The sequence below is a fragment of the Bos indicus genome, chromosome 29 (genome assembly GCF_029378745.1).
Source record: "Bos indicus isolate NIAB-ARS_2022 breed Sahiwal x Tharparkar chromosome 29, NIAB-ARS_B.indTharparkar_mat_pri_1.0, whole genome shotgun sequence".
Classification (NCBI taxonomy): domain Eukaryota; kingdom Metazoa; phylum Chordata; class Mammalia; order Artiodactyla; family Bovidae; genus Bos; species Bos indicus.
The window spans coordinates 1180461-1198071 of record NC_091788.1 but is presented as its reverse complement, the minus strand read 5'-3'; the positions used below and the strand labels follow the sequence as shown (position 1 = coordinate 1198071).

Here is a 17611-nt window from a genome sequence, read left to right as displayed (position 1 = left end):
TTCATTCTCTAGTGTAGATTCTTGCCTATACTAACCTCCTCTCTATGCATAGCTTTTGCACCTTCCTGCAGTAATCTTTTTCCAGAGTCATCTTGTTAAAACATGTCAGCTACGTCATTCCTTTGGGGGAAACCCTCCAACAACTACCCATTTCCTTCAGGAAAACTGTTTTTCTTACAGTGGCATCAGATCTCCCCACACACCCCTCCCCACTACTTCCCTTACTCACTGTTGCTCTGACTTCATTTTTTCCCCAACCACTGCACTGTAGGCACTGGCTTCCTGGCTGATTTTCCAACACAGCAAATATAAATCATATGGTCTTTGAAAGTGCTGGTTTTGGGTAGGGAGGGGGATGCCCTTGGGTATATTTATGGCTTACTCTGTCACTTCTTTCAAATACTTGCTCAGATACCACTTTCTCAATAAAGCCTTCTCAGCCACGCTATGTAAAATGTCAAATTTCTATACCTTCCCCCAGCCCCATAATCCTCACTCCCTGTCACCTCTGCTCCATGGCTCTTAGCATCTGATGGACCGTAAATTTTCTTTCTTGCTCATTTGCTTCTTGTCTTGACACCTACCCCTCTCCACCTTGCTCATCCTCCAGTCCTGGAATGTAGGACTTGATTCTGTTCATTGCTATATCCCCAGAGTCTAGACTAGTGCTCAGTTCATATTTATTAACTTAATTGACCTGGTTAAAGCAAAGAGAGTTAAGTTTGGAAGTCAGACATGTGATATTCAAGCACATGGGCATGGAAGAGCTCTTAGTGGAAAGAATTCAATGAGAAAAGGGCTTATAAGACATCTGAGGAACTTGGGCATTTAGAAGATGTCTAGAGAAGGGGCAAGTAGTAAAAAGGAGTGAGAAGTAGGAGAGAGAATATGGCATTGGCATTTAATACAAGGCGACACTTTCATCTTTAATCCATAACCAAGTAATTTTGGAAAAGGGCCTGGGTAGTAATCTTTCTCTAGCCTCATTTGACTGTGTTCTTCCCCTTATCTGAACCAAGTTTTTTTTGTTTTTGTTTTTTTTTTAATCCTCATAGGGTCCTTAATGCCTGCTGACCTGTCTGGAAAGGTTTCCTGTCCATCTCACACTCTTTACCTGGTTGATTCTTCCTTACCTTTCAAATGTCCACTTAAGTGCCATTTCCTAAGGGAAATCTCATCTGAGCTCCTAGTCTGATTCAGATTTGTCTGAAATACTCTCTTGTATAGCCCCTCTTTTTTTGTTTCTTATATAGTACTTAGCACTGTTTCTAATTTTATAATTTTTTTCTAAGATGATTATATAACGTTTTGCTCCCACCTGCCCCATAAAACCCACTTTGAGGCCTTTCCTTCCTGACCAGGTACATGTGCGTGCAGCACGTACGTAGGTGCTGCATGCATGTGTGGGTGATACTCTGTGCAGTTTCTGGCTACCCTGATATGATCAGTGTAGACTGCTTTAACTTAACTTTCTGCTCTGGTTTCATAAATAATAAAAATCCTAAAATCTAAGTATGTTGAAGATACATTTAAATTTCTTCAGCTTTTTTCTTTTTACACTTTGGTACCTTACTTCCTCTATTCTTTTTATGCTTTCCTATTGTGTTTGAAACTGTTGTAAGCCTGTCTTTTAAGTCAGTTGTCTTTCATCTTTTCCTTTTTGTTTACAATTTTAGTCTTACATCTTCTTGTATCTTCTGTATTTTCTTTTTGTGTTTGACTTGAATTTATCAGATAAAATATGTGATCATCTGGAAGGTGGCTGGATCTTAACTAAATAAGACATTCAGGTGGACCAGTGATAATCTGAATGTAGATTTTTGTTACATTGTTCAGATTTAATTTTGACAGTGATATTATGTTAATAATGTATCTGTTACAGTTGTTGAAAGTGACATGCTAACAATTGACTCTGGACCACTTACTAGTGAAGATAAACCACTTTCATTTAGTACTGACTCTGAAAAGGAACAAGGTATTTCTTTTTCACATTCTTAAGCGAACTTAATTCATTACATCTTTTTCCTAATAAAATTACATGTAATAAATGAACAAAGGACATTACAGTTGTATTAAATTAGTGAAACTAATTTTTGCTTTGGGAATTCTCTTAGAAATGAAAACCACTCAGCCTCTCATAGCTCCAAGTTCAATTCTACTTCATCCTCAGGAAGAAGCAGTCAGAGTTAGAATGGCAGCGAGGCAGAAACAGGTAATTTGAAATTTTTATTTTTAAAGGTTTCTTTCTTCCCCTGGGTACTATAGTTTTGTTTGACCATTGAGATTTGTCTTAAAATCTAGCTACTTTTGATACCATTTCTTCTACCTTACACATTCATTTGATAAAGGCAGAGATTGTCTTTTTTAAAAGTCAATTTACCCTACATAGTTTCTTGTACAATGCCTTATATATAGTAAGTACTCAATAAATATTTGTTGAATAACTGAGTCCCTGTCATGATATTAAACATTTGGACTTTGTGATCCCAACAGTTTTTTTGAAAGGCTGTTTTTCAAAGAAAAAATTTTAATTCAGCTTCTACAACTGTAATATTGGGCCCTTCTACTTTAATGAAAAATTTTTCTTAATACAAATTAACTTGATAGAGGCTAATTGTTACTAAACCAATCAGTTTATAGTCATAGCTTTTATAAAAAATACATCTGAGGGTTGATAATCTTATGAGCCATTGTTTTTTCTCAGATAAATGCTTTCTAATCTGTGTTGTAAAGCAGTATTGTCTAATAGATTCTTCTACAGTAATGGAAATATTCCATATCTGTGTCAAGTATGGTAACTGTTAGCTATGTGGGCTGTTGAATATGAGTAGAGCAGCTGAAAAAAACTGAATTTTAAATTTTGTTTTGGATTGCTCTAAGTTTTAATAGTCACATGTAGCTAGTGACTACCATATTGAAGGAAGGTAAAGACAGGAACTCAGCTATAGTCACTCTTGCTTGATGAGGAATAGGTAGTATCAGATTGAGACATTTTTAATTTTGAAAATTAGATCATTTCTAGCAGAAGTGTGCCGCTTAATAAAGCTTCACATAGATTCCCTTTTCTGTTCATTCCTTGTTTCTTACGTATATTTCAAGGACTAGAAGGTGTTGGATTTAGCAGGCAACCAGTTAGACTAGTCCTTGTCCTCATGAATCGTAGTTACTTTAACATAGATGTTTTTATTTCTTGGATTTGTGTGTGTGTGTGTGTTGGTATAGTTTTAGAGTTTATCATGCCTCTGCCATTGTCTTCCCATCTGTTTCATGCCTGACAGTAAAGACTGAATGTTGTTCACTATACTGTTATTTAACTTCTAGATAACTGTACCCTTTTACGAGTATGCCTAAGAAATCAAAGTGTTGTGGGAGGTCTTGATATTTAATTTCTTAGGCATTATCCTTACCGAAAACAGGATAAGAGCTAAAGATGTGAACACAGAATTTGCTACTTCTCTGGAGGTGGTGCTTCAGTGGTGGTCAAGGTTTCCCTGTGCTCCCAGGAAATAGAAATAGTTAATATGTTTATTTTTAGTTCTCTCCCTTCTCCTTTCCCCTTTCTCCATCTCACTCCTTTCCTTCCTCTGGCAGTGGCAGGAACAGATAAAATATCACCACTTTCTTCTTGGAGAGTTGGTACTCTTGGGGATGAGACCTATTACTTTTCATTGTAATGCATGTAAACTTTGGTATGAGTTTGTTGTTAATAGATCAGTAGTATTTTTGTTACTTAGATAATGGAAATAGAAGAACAGAAGCAAAAGCAGTTGGAATTGCTTGAACAGATTGAACAACAGAAGTTAAGATTAGAAACTGATTGCTTCAGAGCTCAGCTGGAAGAAGAAAAAAGAAAAAAAACTCAACAGACTGGGGTAGGATGCAGGAAATCTCATCCCTGTGTAGACTGTTGGAGGATAAGAACAATCAATCTTAGTGTTCAGAAAAGTAAAACACCTTTCTAATTTGTGTTTGATTATCTTTTTTTAAAGTATGTATGTATATGATTATACAAACCTGATTGATATATATATATATATGTGTATAAGTAAGTTTATACAGACCTGATGACTCTCATCTTTCAGTTTCTAGACAGTGCTAATACAATGACCGTGACTTGTATGTAATAGGTATGTTGAGCTCTTGAACTTCCTTGACACTAAACGAGAGTGACAGATTACTTCATTTCTCAACAATGGAAGTGCCAGTCTCTTTTAAGAAAAAAAAAAAAAACGCTATATGGAAGTTTACAATTATAGAACTTCAGTTTATGTAAAATACTCTAGTACTTGTTTCTGTATTTGCCTTTTGATTAGTAGCTTTGTCTTTTACTAGGTCAGCACTGCTCCAACATCATACACCATATGTTCTGATGAAGATAGGCACAGGCAGATGATTCATATTTATCAGCAACAGCTATTACAGCAAAACAGGTATTAATTAGGGTACAGTTTTTATGTGATATTGTGTGGCTACATTTTCAGGGTTTATTATTTGGTGTATATGAAGATCTTACCAGGATTCCCTTTAGAATTATGACGTGTAGATTTCTCAAAGAGCAATGTTAATAGCATTGTTCCATTTCTGCCTTGATTATGGCCATCCCTAGATTGAATGTAATGTATAAACACTTGAGAATGTAGGTTGTTTTTGTTTTCATCAAAAAAGAGTAACATTTGTTTGTTTGGGGTAGGTTTCACAAGCAGTCTGTTGAAACAGCCAGGAAGCGATTACTTGAATATCAGACAATGTTAAGAGGAAAGTACCCATCCATGTCAGCTACGCCAGTGATACCTGATTCTGTTACATCAGTGCCACCACCAAAATCTGAAAGACCCAGCGTTCCATCAGAACATGAGGATCAAGGTCAGAGACCCAAACTGAGTCCTGACAAACAACCTGTACAGATCTCCAAATTAGAGCAAGATTCTCAGGTTTCAAGACAGAGTCGCTTTCCACAAAGACAGGTAGAAACAACTGAAGCATTAGTCACTTCAGATGTTTTAGCCAAGCAAGCTTTGGAATCAGAAGAACACCAAAAGCAACTCTCACAGACTGAAGTACAACAGAGAGACTACAAATTGGTCGCTAAAGATTCTCAAATGCTTTCAAGGGCTTTATCACATGATAAGCCACTGACAGTACAGGATGCTAGAGAAAGAGCTGAAACATCTGGGGCAACAGCTTTTCAAAGTTTAGACTCCCAGCAAGTGTTCTCAGAGAACAATGAAAGTGTATCTTCTAAGTTAATTGAACCATCTTCATTCTTACCATTGGTAGCTGAGCATTCTTTTAGTTCTCTGCCTACTAAAGTCGAGTCTGGAGAAATCCAGCAGCCCTCTTCAACTGCGAGCAAAGGTGTAGTTTCTGTAAGCCACTCTGTAGCTGGCCAAATGCAGGATAAGTCTTTGCCATTCTCGGAAAATATCATAGCCCAGCAAAGTAATTTGAAGGCTCTCCAAGAACAGTTAGACCTACAGAAGGAAGTTCTTCGGACAAGACAGGAAGCTCAGGAACAATTGCTTTTGTGTAAACAGAAAGAGTTGGAAGGGCAAACTGGCCTTTCTATATTCCTTCCTTTAGTACCTCTGAATTCATTTGCTTCACTGCCTTCAGCCCAAGCTGAGTCAAGGAGAATCCAGGAATCTTCTCCAACCAATAAAGAGACTGGTGTTTCCTCAGGCCATCCTGGGGTCCCACAACTTCAGGATAGGCTTAATTTAAAATTTTTCCAAGAACAGTTAAAAACGCAGAGGGACAGCCTTCAGGCTAGGCGGGAAGCCCAGGAAGTATTATGTGTGCATAAACAGAATGAGTTGGATGGGAGAGTATGGGCTGAACAGACTGGGTCCTCTTCTCTCCCACCTCAAGTAGCTCAGCATACATTTACTTCACTGCCTTCTGCTGGTCCTCAGTCTGGAAAAATCCAGGACCAGTATTCATCTAAGACTGAGAAGGAGCATTTCTCAATCCAGACTGAAATGCCCACATCTCAGGATGGGTCTTTAGGTTTCCCACAACAGTTCCAACCTTTGCACGATTGTTTGAAGTTGCTCCAAGAGCAGCTGATTACACAGAGGGATGCTCTCCAGGCCAGGCATGAAGCCCAAGTGGAATTACTTTCACGTAAACAAAGGGATTTGGAAGACGCTAAGTCTGTGCAGATGAGTTCTTCGTTCCTGCCAGTGGTCACTCAACATTCACTTGCTTCACAAGTTTCAGCTAAAACTGAGCCTAGGAGAATTCAGAACTTTTATTTCTCTGAGAGGGATAGTGTTATTCCCTCAAATAATTTGGTAATGCCAGCATCTCAGGATGCGTCTCTTAGTTTTCCACAGTATAGTCTGCCACGGCAGGAAAATTTAACAGCACTCCACAATCAGTCACACGTTCAGAGGGTAATACTTGGCGATAAACAAGAAACTCAGGAATTTGTACACAAACAAAGTGAATTAGAAAAAAATTTCCCTTCTGAACAGACTGGCACTTCTTTGTCTCAGGGAGCTGAATCTGAAAGATGCCAGGAATACATGTCATTCAGGAGTGACAGTACTGTTCCCTTGAGCCACTGGAAGATCCCAAGATCTCAGGAAAGACTTCTGGGATTTTCACGACATACACAACCTCTGCAAGGTAATTTGGAAGGACAGCAAGAACAGTTAGACAGAGAAGAGGAGGCCCTTCAGTTCAGCCAGAGATCCCAAGGGAATGTATCTTCTGGACAGATTTGCCCCTCGTTCACACCCCGGTTAGGGCAGCTCTCTCTTACTTCATTGCCTTCTGCTGAATCTCGGGAACCTCTTTCAGCAGAGAGTGAGAGTAGAACTCCTTCAAGCCGTTTTCACATCCCGGTGTTGCAGGATAGACTTTGGAAGTTATCACAGCTTATACAGCCTCAGCAAGATAACCTGAAGTCACTCCAAGAACAGTTAGCTACACAGAGGGAAGCCATCATTCAGTCTAGGCAGGAAGCTCAGCAAGAATTTCTTTTGCACAAACAGGGTGAGTGGAAGGGAAGAGTGTCTCCAGAGCAGGTTGGCACCTCCTCCTTCCTACCCCAAGTCATACAGCCTCTTGCTCCATTACCTCCTAGTAAAGCTGGTAGAATCCAAGAACCTTGTTCAACTAAGAGTGATAATATAGTCTCCTCAGGTCATTCTGAGATACCAAGGTTGCCTGATAGACTTTTAGGTTTACCACAGCCTGTTTTGCCTCAACAAGATTATCCAGTCACATTTCAACAAGAACATTTGTATGCCCAGACAAACCCCCTTCCATGTAGCGAGAAAATCCAAAGAGAGTTGGTTTTGCCCAGACAATATACACTTGAGGGAAAGTCACCTAAGCATTTTGTCCAACCTCACCATGGTGATTTAAAGGCCTATCAACGGCAGTTAGATATACAGAGGGAAGTCCAAGAAGAATTCCTTTTGCAAACACTAAGTAAATTGGAAAAAGGGGTCTCAGCTGAGCAGACCACCACCTCTTCATCCTTATCCCACGTAGCACTGCCTGTTGCTGACTCTAAAGGAATGCCAAAGTGTTTTCCAGCCAGAAGTGACCTTGCTGTTTCCTCAAGTCATCCTGAGATTCTTAGACCTCAGGAGAGGCCTTTGCATTTATCCCAGGCTGTTTTGCCTCAGCAAGACCATGTGTCCACACAGTTGGGCCTTCAGGGTGAAGTGCTACGTTTTAGTGAAAAGGCCCAGGAAGAACTGCTAAGAGGCAATCACACAAAACTGATTGAAGGTGATGCTTCTGGGCAGCCTGTGCCCTCTTTGTTTCTACCCAAGGAAAGAGAACATTCGTTTATTCCACTACCTTTTGCTGAGGTAAAATCTCAAAACATACGTGAATTGTATTCAGCCAAGATTGAATGTGCAGCTCCCTCTAGTGCTTCTGTGAGCCCAAGACTTCAAGATAGAATTTTGAGTTTTTCACAACCCATCTTTGCTCAGCAAGATAACTGGGGACTTCAGAAGCAGTTGGAGCTACAAAAAGAAGTTCTGCCTTTTAGTCAGAAAGCCCAAGAAGTATTGCTTGTACCAACACAGACAGCCTTGCAGCAACAGACACACAAACATCGGGAGACTCTGAAGGATTTCTTCAAAGACAGCCAGGTATGTATTAAACTTGAATATCTAAGAATGAAACATCACCAGTAACCCGATGACTCAGGTAACTCAGCCAAACTACTTATTTTACTCCTAGGCTGAAATAATAAGTTATTAGTTATTGAGAATAAGTGGTTTGAACTTAACTGTGCTTTAATTTTCTACCTTAAATAACATGGGATTTAAAACATAAAAATTCATCTGCCTTGCATGGTGTTTATGAGGTTAATAGTTATTTGAAGCCCAACTAATTTCAGCCAGTAGTTTGATACAACCAAATGCAAACATCATTAAAAATGTAGGCCGTGTTTTGAAGTTTTGTCATAAAGAGTTTTGAGCTTACCACAAGATTAAATTGTAAAATAACTAGTTAGCAGAATTTCTCTTAGGCAAATAGCAGACTTTGCTTTCTCTAGAGCATTTTGTTGACATTTGTATAGAATCAAAATGAGTACCATCTTTTTCTTTAAGTGACAGTACTAACACCTGGTATAAAAGTGGTGTGATTTTAGGCTCATGGACATTTGGACCTGCTGCTGTGACTGAATTGTTGAGAGGACTCTGGTTCCTATTCATAGTTTCTCTATATGGGAGACAGGGTATCTCCCTATATATGAATCTGTCTATTGTATTTTAAAAGACTGTTTCCTAAATTTATGAGTTAGCCTGAACAGAATTCTATAGTTCTTTTGATGCTCAGGAGAAGTTTGAATTCATGAGAATGTGAGGTCTAGGGATACTCAAATCTAATCTTGAAAGGTGCAGTGGAGGCTGTTTTTGAGGTTCAAGGCTGTGACTGGTGGTTCTTTTCAGTGGAATTACTACCCTTTCAATATTAGAAGTACTTCTAATTTTTTTTTAATCTATAGATAAATTTGTAATAATGTAGTTGGAGCTGTTTGTTTGCTTGAGGTACTAATTGAAGGAGTTACAAATCTAATAACTTCTTCACATGACCCTTCATCCTGTGTCATCCCCACCCTCATCTATCTACTTTTTCAGGAAAGTAAGCCCACAGTTGAAAATGATTTTGAAACCCAGAAGCTCCAAGAATGGCTTCCTCACCTCCACGATCAAAAAAACATTGGTCCTGCAGACAGGAGCAACTGTGATGATTATCAGCTCCTTTCAGAAGGTAGTAATGCCAAGCAAAGTGGCAAGATACTAATAATTGCATTCTGTTGTACTCATTATCCTGATGATGATTCTTTGCTTTCACCTCCTGCACTTGCTAATTGAAGAAGTTCATTGGGTTAACAGATCTGTATTGTGCCTGACTTTGTCTTTTGACTTGATAGGTGTGCATCAGGACAAAGAACTGGGTAGGAAATCCTCAAAACCACCTGTAGCAAAAATAAGAGGTGGATTGGACTTGAACCAACATGAACTTAGTGCCATACAAGAGGTAGAATCACCAACAAGTGGCAGAACTTCTATACTAGGTAAAAAGTTGGTTTGATAAAATGATTTTTTAATAGTTTGCTAGTTTTCTATAGTTATTTCAGGATGCTAAATATTTTGTGGCTGTTGAAGAAACGTAGACCGTGAGTACTCATGAAGGGGAAAAAGTGGTTTATATAAACTATTTTAAACGTGGACTTAAAGAAATACATCATTAGGTAACTAAATTCTTTATATATGGGAGAAAGCAATTTATTGTAGACAAAAATTCTTTGTTCTCCTTATTCTGACATTCTTGCTTCCCTCTGCTGCTGCTAGGTTGCTTCAGTTTGTGTCTGACTCTGTGCAACCCCATATATGGCAGCCCACCAGGCTCCGCCGTCCCTGGGATTCTCCAGGCAAGCACACTGGAGTGGGTTGCCATTTCCTTCTCTGGTTCCTTCCTAAACCGGTTTCTTTAGGACATAACTCTTTTTTCTTTTTTTTTTTTCTCTCTCTCTTTTCCCGTGCTGCTGTTTCACCTCAGTACCTTCACTGCTCTTTTCCTGTATCTTTCACAGGATAATTATGGTGCTTAAAATCCTGGCTCTAAGAACATGTATATTTCTTTTCTGTGCTTCTTCAGAGATCCAGTTATCTGGAAAAATTTCTTCTGGTGATCCTTAATAAAAGCTTTATTTTCATTTTATAATTGTTTTTAGATTTTATACTCAACCAGATAGTTTTATTGATCAAATTTATCAAAGCAGACTCTTTGAAGGGGGAAAATAAGCTTTGTTAATAGAAGGGTGCATGGAAGTTTACTATTGATACTAGCTATTTAGGTCTTGTGAAAGTTGCTCAGTCATGTCTGACTCTTTGCAACCCCATGGACTGTATAGTCCCTGAAATTCTCCAGGCCAGAATACTGGAGTGGGTAGCCTTTCCCTTCTCCAGGGGATTTTCCCAACCCAGGGATTGAACCCAGGTCTCCTCCATTGCAGGCAGATTCTTTACCAGCTGAGCCACAAGGGAAGCCCATTTAGGTCTTAGGCCATAAAATATTGTACTTTTGTTTCTGGCTAAAAGAGTTTAAGAAGGTAGAGATTCTGAATAACTCTTGAGTCATTCCACATTTTGTTTTCTTCTTAATGTCTTATGGAAATTATAACATAAAGTAAGTATTCTGTTCATTACTAGGCTTTGGAAGTTTTGCTTCATTTTGCACTATTTGGTAAACAAAACTATTCAGGAATAGAATGGTGATTGCCCTGATTCAGATTGAGCATTGGGAATTTCTCACCATTGATTCCTGTAAATTAATGAGTTGTGTTTGAGATTGCAAAAATGTCCTCTTGCTTAGAAGGGAATGCTATATATTCCTTCACCTACACCTCCTTATCCTTTAGCCCTTTTTCAATGAAAAGTACCCGATGTAAGTCTTAACAGTTTCCTTGTCTGTACCTCTCCAACACCCAACAGATTACCAGCTCTTTTCAGTTCTAGATGATCCACTCTGTTTCCATTCCCACTACTGTTTCTAGTTGATTCACTTGTTTCCATTCCCACTACTACCCTTTTAATTCAGGCTGTCATTTCTTTCTTTTTTTTTTTAAATTTATTATTTTTTTAATTTAAATTTATTTATTTTAATTAGAGGCTAATTACTTTACAATATTGTATTGGTTTTGCCATACATCAACATGAATCCGCCACAGGTGTACATGTGTTCCCAATCCTGAACCCCGCTCCCACCTCCCTCCCCATACCATCCCTCTGGGTCATCCCAGTGCACCAGCCCCAAGCATCCTGTATCCTGCATCGAACCTGGACTGGCGATTCATTTCTTGTATGATATTACACATGTTTCAATGCCATTCTCCCAAATCATCCCCCCTCCCTCTCCCACAGAGTCCAAAAGACTGATCTATACATCTGTGTCTCTTTTGCTGTCTCGCATACAGGGTTATTATTACCACCTTTCTAAATTCCATACATATGCCTTAGTATCCTGTATTGGTGTTTTTCTTTCTGGCTTACTTCACTCTGTATAATCAGCTCCAGTTTCGTCCACCTCATTAGCAATGATTCAAATGTATTCTTTTTAATGGCTGAGTAATACTCCATTGTGTCTATGAACCATAGCTTTCTTATCCATTCATCTGCTGATGGACACCTAGGTTGCTTCCATGTCCTGGCTATTATAAACAGTGCTGCAGTGAACATTGGGGTACACGTGTCTCTTTCAATTCTGGTTTCCTTGGTGTGTATGCCCAGCAGTGGGATTGCTGGGTCGTATGGCAGTTCTATTTCCAGTTTTTTAAGTAATCTCCACACTGTTCTCCATAGTGGCTGTACTAGTTTGCATTCCCACCAACAGTGTAAGAGGGTTCCCTTTTCTCCATGTCCTCTCCGGCACTTATTGCTTGTAGACTTTTGGATCGCAGCCATTCTGACTGGCGTGAAATGGTACCTTATAGTGGTTTTGATTTGCATTTTTCTAATAATGAGTGATGTTGAGCATCTTTTCATGTGTTTGTTAGCCATCTGTATGTCTTCTTTGGAGAAATGTCTGTTTAGTTCTTTGGCCCATTTTTTGATTGGGTCATTTGTTTTTCTGGAATTGAGCTATAGGAGTTGCTTGTATATTTTTGAGATTAGTTGTTTGTCGGTTGCTTCATTTGCTGTTATTTTCTCTGATTCTGAAGGCTGTCTTTTCACCTTGCTTATAGTTACAAACCCCCATGTCTCCCTGTTTCCAGCCTAGCATTACTTTCATTCATTTTTCCATGGTGTACTCAGAGTAATTTGCCTCTATTGCCCTGTGTTTAAAACTCTTTGGTAGTTTCCCCTTGACTGGAGGGTAAGTCTAAACTAAGTCTTAAGTCCCTAACTTCATCCACCAGGGCCTTCATGATCTTGCTCTCTCCCTTCAGGGTTGAGTTTGGTGCCACTTTGTGGCATAAACTTTGCCTGGACTATCATGTGTCCTTCTCGTGTGCTCTTTGGGAGCTTTCGTCATAGCCTTTATCACACTTCTTTGGGCAGTAATTTAATCACATAATTAAAGGCAACTAGTGCTAAAAGATTACAGCATGAAACAGTATTTCTTCTTGCCCCTACACACCCCTCACCCCTTAATCCTACTCACCAGACACAGTCACTTTTCAAGCCTCCTTCGTGCTTCTTCTTGTATTTGCTTCTGTAGTTGGCAGTGGATTTTAGTAAAAACTAAGCCAAATACTAAACACCACTAAAATAATTTCAGATCACATCATTTTCTCTATTTGTGGGAACACCTTTTAGTTGGAAATTGAATGATACATTCTTTTTTTTTTAATTGAAAGATAATTGCTTTACAGAATTTTGTTGTTTTCTGTCAAACCTCAACCTGAATCAGCCATAGGCACACATATATCCCCTCCCCTGAACTTCCCCCCACCTTCCCCCACATCCCACGCCTCCAGGTTGACACAGAGCCCCTGTTTGTTTCTTAACCATACAGCAAATTCCTGTTGGCCATCCACCCCACATATGGTAATGTAAGTTTCCATATTTCTCTTTGCATACATCTCACCCTCTCCTCCCCTCTCCCCATGTCCATAAGTCTATTCTCTATGTCTGTTTCTCCATTGCTGCCCTATAAGTAAATTCTTCAGTACCATTTTTCTAGATTCCGTATATATGCATTAGAATACGATATTTATCTTTCTCTTTCTGACTTACTTCACTCTGTATAATAGGTTCTAGGTTCATCCGTGTCATTAGAACTGACCCGAAGGCATTCCTTTTTATGGCTGAGTAATATTCCATTGTGTATATGTACCACAACTTCTTTATCCATTCATCTGTTGATGGACAACTAGGTTGCTTCCATGTTCTAGCTATTGAAAATAGTGCTGCCATGAAAAATGGGATACATACGTCTTTTTAAATTTTGGTTTCCTCAGGGTATATGCCTAGGAGTGGGATTGCTGGGTCATTGGCAGTTTTATTCCTTGTTCTTTAAGGAATCTCCATACTGTCTTCCATAATGACTGTACAATTTAATCCCCACCAACAGTGCAAGAGCATTCCCTTTTCTCCACACCCTCTCCAACATTTATTGTTTGTAGACTTTTTGATGATGGCCATTCTGCCTGGTGTGAGGTGGTATCTTCTTGTTTTAATTTGCATTTCTCTAATAATGAGTGATATTGAGCATCTTTTCATGTGTTTGTTAGCCATCTGTATGTCTTCTTTGGAGAAATTTCTGTTTAGGTCTTTTTCCCACTTTTTGATTGGGTTATTTGTTTTTCTGGTAGTGAGTTATATGAGCTGCATGTATATTTTGGAAATTAATCCTTTGTCAGTTGTTTCATTTGTTGTTAATTTCTCCCATTCTGAGGGTTGTCTTTTCACTTTGCCTATAGTTTCCTTTGCTGTGCAAAAGCTTTTAAGTTTAATCAGGTCCCACTTGTTTACTTTTGTTTTTATTTCCATTACTCGAGGAGATGGGTTGGTCATAGAGGATCTTGCTTTGATTTATGTCACCAAGTGCTCTGCCTATGTTTTCCTGTAAGAGTTTTACAGTTTCTGGTCTTACATTTAGGTCTTTAATCCATTTTGAGTTTATCTTTGTGTATGGTGTAGGAAGTGTTCTAATTTCATTCTTTTATATGTAGCTGTCCAGTTTTCCAGGCACCATTTATTGAAGAGGCTGTCTTTGCCCCATTGTATATTCTTGTCTCCTTTGTCAAATATAAGGTACCCATAGGTTCATGGGTTTATTTCTGGGCTTTCTATCTTTTTCCGTTGGTCTATGTTTCTGTTTTTGGGCCAGTACCATACTGTCTTGATAACTGTAGCTTTGTAGTATAACCTGAAGTCAGGAAGGTTGGATCCTTTAGCTCCATTCATCTTTCTCAAGACTGCTTTGGCTCTTCAGGGCCTTTTGTGTTTCCATATGAATTGTGAAATTTTCTGTTCTAGTTCTGTGGAAAATGCCATTGGTAATTTGATAGGGAGTGCATTGAATCTATAGATTGTATTTGGTAGTATAGTCATTTTCACAACATAGATTCTTCCTACCCAGGAACATGGAATATCTCTCCATCTGTTTATGCCATCTTTGAAATCTTTCATTAGTGTCTTATAATTTTCTGTGTACATTTCTTTTGTCTCCTTAGGTAAGTTTATTCCTAGATATTTAATTCTTTTGTTGCAGTGGTGAATGGGATTGATTCCTTAGTTTCTCTTACTGATTTTTCATTGTTAGTATATAGAAATGCAAGTGATTTCTGTGTATTGATTTTGTATCCTGAAACTTTGCTAAATTCACTGATTAGCTCTAGTAATTTTCTGATAATATCTTTAGGGTTTTCTATGTACAATATCATGTCATCTGCAGACTGAGAACTTTACTTCTTCTTTTCCAATCTGGATTCATTTTATTTCTTTTTCTTCTCTGATTGCTGTAGCTAGGACTTCCAGAACTATGTTGAACAATAGTGGGGAAAGTGGGCACCCTTGTCTTGTTCCTGATAGGGGGCATGCTTTCAGTTTTTCACCATTGAGATGAATGATACATTCTTGACAAGGCTATTATTGCCTCCAAAAGGGGTGAAAATTGGTTTTGGGGGAGATGAAAAAGTCTTACTTTTTATGTATCAAAGTACAAATGTACATAAAGTGATATATGGTATAATTATTTACTTAATCTTCTCTTTTTGGTTAATATGTCTCTACTTTTATTTGTAGATAATGCATGTATTTGTAAAAATAGTTTCATATGTTATTTTTCACCTTTTGTAGTTTCATACTTTGTGAATACTATGCCTTGTCTTTGAAAACAGAGTTTCTGAAACTGTCTTTGAAGGACCAGGGTGTTCTCCAATCCTTTCAGACCAATATTTTGTTAAATTACAGACCATGTAGTTGAATGTCAAAGCAATGTTATCCTGGTATTAAAGTTTCCAAATGCTTACTCTTCCCCCACAAAAAAAGATATACAGGATATATATAGTTATTAAATTTCATAGAGTTGGGAAGCCATTAGGGGAAAAGTCTTTAAAACGCTCCTTAGGTGGGTGATGATAAAGTTGAGAAAATCTGAGCTAAATTTCTTCTCTGTAGTTTATTTATTTTGGCTTTACCTTTTAGGAGCATTGTCTCAGCTTTTTCTTCTAACATTCTTAGAAATTTTTATTTTGGCTCTCAAAGTATAGTTTCTAAAAGCTTGTCCTCTTTTCTGATTGTTTCTTTTCATAGCATCTTGCTCTTGTTTTATGGACGCAAGATACTACCTACACTGAATATTTATAGGTTTTTGTTTGTTCAGTTTCCTGTATTTTCTGTCTAGGTCCTTCCTTGTTTGTTTTTTTTCCTCCTGTGTGAAAGTTTAGAATTTTTAAAATCTAAAATCTTGCATATTTCAGTGGAACACTGAATGGCTAATTGGAAATTTTATAGGTGGGGACCTTATTTACTTCTGGATTTCATTGGAAAAGGTGGCTTTGCATTGAGGACTGTCAACTTAGTACCTGTGGTTCTTTTACCTGAGCAATTTACTGTTTAGTTTCTTCAAAGAAAGATCCTCCAGCTTTGATACAAGCCTGGCTGTTGGTGCTGTCTGGAGGCAGACCTGAGGGTAGAGGATGTAGACTTTCTTTCAATACCCCTGATTTCCTTATGCCATTCTTTTTCTTCCCTGCACCCTTGCCTCATTCTGTGCCCGATCCCCCTGGTTTCAGAGTGAAGCTGTGGCCACATGGCTAAGAGGATAGACTGGAAGTCCATCAGGGTCTCTCCACACAGGCTTGAACCCTGTCAGCTGTGGCGCTGGCGCTTTTCCCCTTAGAAGGTGACCTTTGACACTTCTCCAATTTGAGAGTCTGCCATAAAATTGATCACAGTGTATAGGATTCCATTTCTCCAGAGAATAAACCTTTAGTCTTCTCTGGGGATGATGTTGAGAGACAGGAATCTAAAGTGATGGGAGGGCTCTTTTCCAAGTACATGTTTTTAAACCTTCTACCTGTTTTCAGTTCCCTAATACACACCTTCATTTTGTAATACACTTTGCCTCTTAATTCTCAAGTTTTTCTGGAGTTGCCCCCAGTAAATTAGCTTCTACTTCTGAGTGTCTCCCATTCCTTTGTTTCATAAGTGTTTATTTCAATCATAATTATTTATTTTACTCATAGAAATAAGTACTTTGAAAATCACCCTCAGGTAGACACCATCCAGCTCCGGAATTGGAATGTAAGAGAACTCCATAAACTCTTCCTTTGTACACTTGATATTAACTCTTCTTTCTCTTCTCCCCAGGGTAAACACCTGAATTGGTCCCTTATACCACAGATTAGCTGTGACTGTTTATGAATTTTACATTATGAATACATATTATACCTTACAATATTAATGGTTAGTAAGTTCTCCAGGCATATTAAAAAAACTTAGTAAAATTGAAGTAAAACAATGTAAAGGCTGTGTGAAAGTTAAGCAGTTACTTTTTCTTGATACATTGATCAAACTTTTAAGAATTTAGATTTTTACCCTTTTTACTTTCAAGAAGAAACAAAGTTTCTAACATCCAGTAAGTCAGTTTTTTTTCCTCCCAGGTAAACCTGATTTTTATCAAGACAGAGACCCCCTAAGGGTCTCAATAAGCCGAGAACAAAGTTTTCTTGGGAGCCCTCTGGACCGTGATCCATTTGGTCATCTTCACCCAGTTGCTCAGGAGAACATCTGTGGTGATGACTCTGATAAAGCAGGTGAGAGAAAAAGGAATCAGAAGTGGAATTACTGTACACAAGAGTATGTGGGCGGAAGATAATTATTGTAGCATTGCTTGTAATGCAAAATAGTAAATAACTTCAGTAAAACTGCAGTTTTGTGAAAGTGTTAAATGAGAGGAGAAAAGTCTGTTCGTGCATTTGAAAACTGTCTGAAATAAAAATCAACATGTTGGTACAGGTTAACCCTTGTTGGAGATTGGGTTTCACTGTCTATTTCTTATGTTTACATACTGTAAAATTTTTTCCCATAAGAAGCCTGTATTCCATATTCAAAAAGTTGAATAAGGAAAGTGAAGTTTATTTAGATAATAAGTAATTTCACATCTGTGGCATTCTAAATGA

General features: G+C 38.3%; 1 protein-coding gene across 23 annotated transcripts in view; it reads left to right on the top strand.

Moving 5' to 3' along the window:
* The window catches only part of CEP295 (centrosomal protein 295), a 53429-nt gene that overhangs the window by 21264 nt on the left and 14554 nt on the right, over window positions 1-17611 (top strand). For 22 of the 23 annotated variants that reach the window (XR_011565038.1, XR_011565037.1, XR_011565041.1 and 19 more), the window contains 8 exons: window positions 1883-1975; window positions 2115-2212; window positions 3735-3872; window positions 4333-4430; window positions 4691-8117; window positions 9114-9246; window positions 9410-9553; window positions 17093-17245. Coding sequence is in view for 15 of the 23 variants with exons in the window: in XM_070783397.1 (XP_070639498.1) it covers window positions 1883-1975; window positions 2115-2212; window positions 3735-3872; window positions 4333-4430; window positions 4691-8117; window positions 9114-9246; window positions 9410-9553; window positions 17093-17245 (4284 nt within the window). In the remaining 8 variants the exon portion in view is untranslated. The remainder of the gene's footprint in view (window positions 1-1882; window positions 1976-2114; window positions 2213-3734; window positions 3873-4332; window positions 4431-4690; window positions 8118-9113; window positions 9247-9409; window positions 9554-17092; window positions 17246-17611) is intronic. The other variant, XM_070783387.1, reaches the window with a different exon arrangement.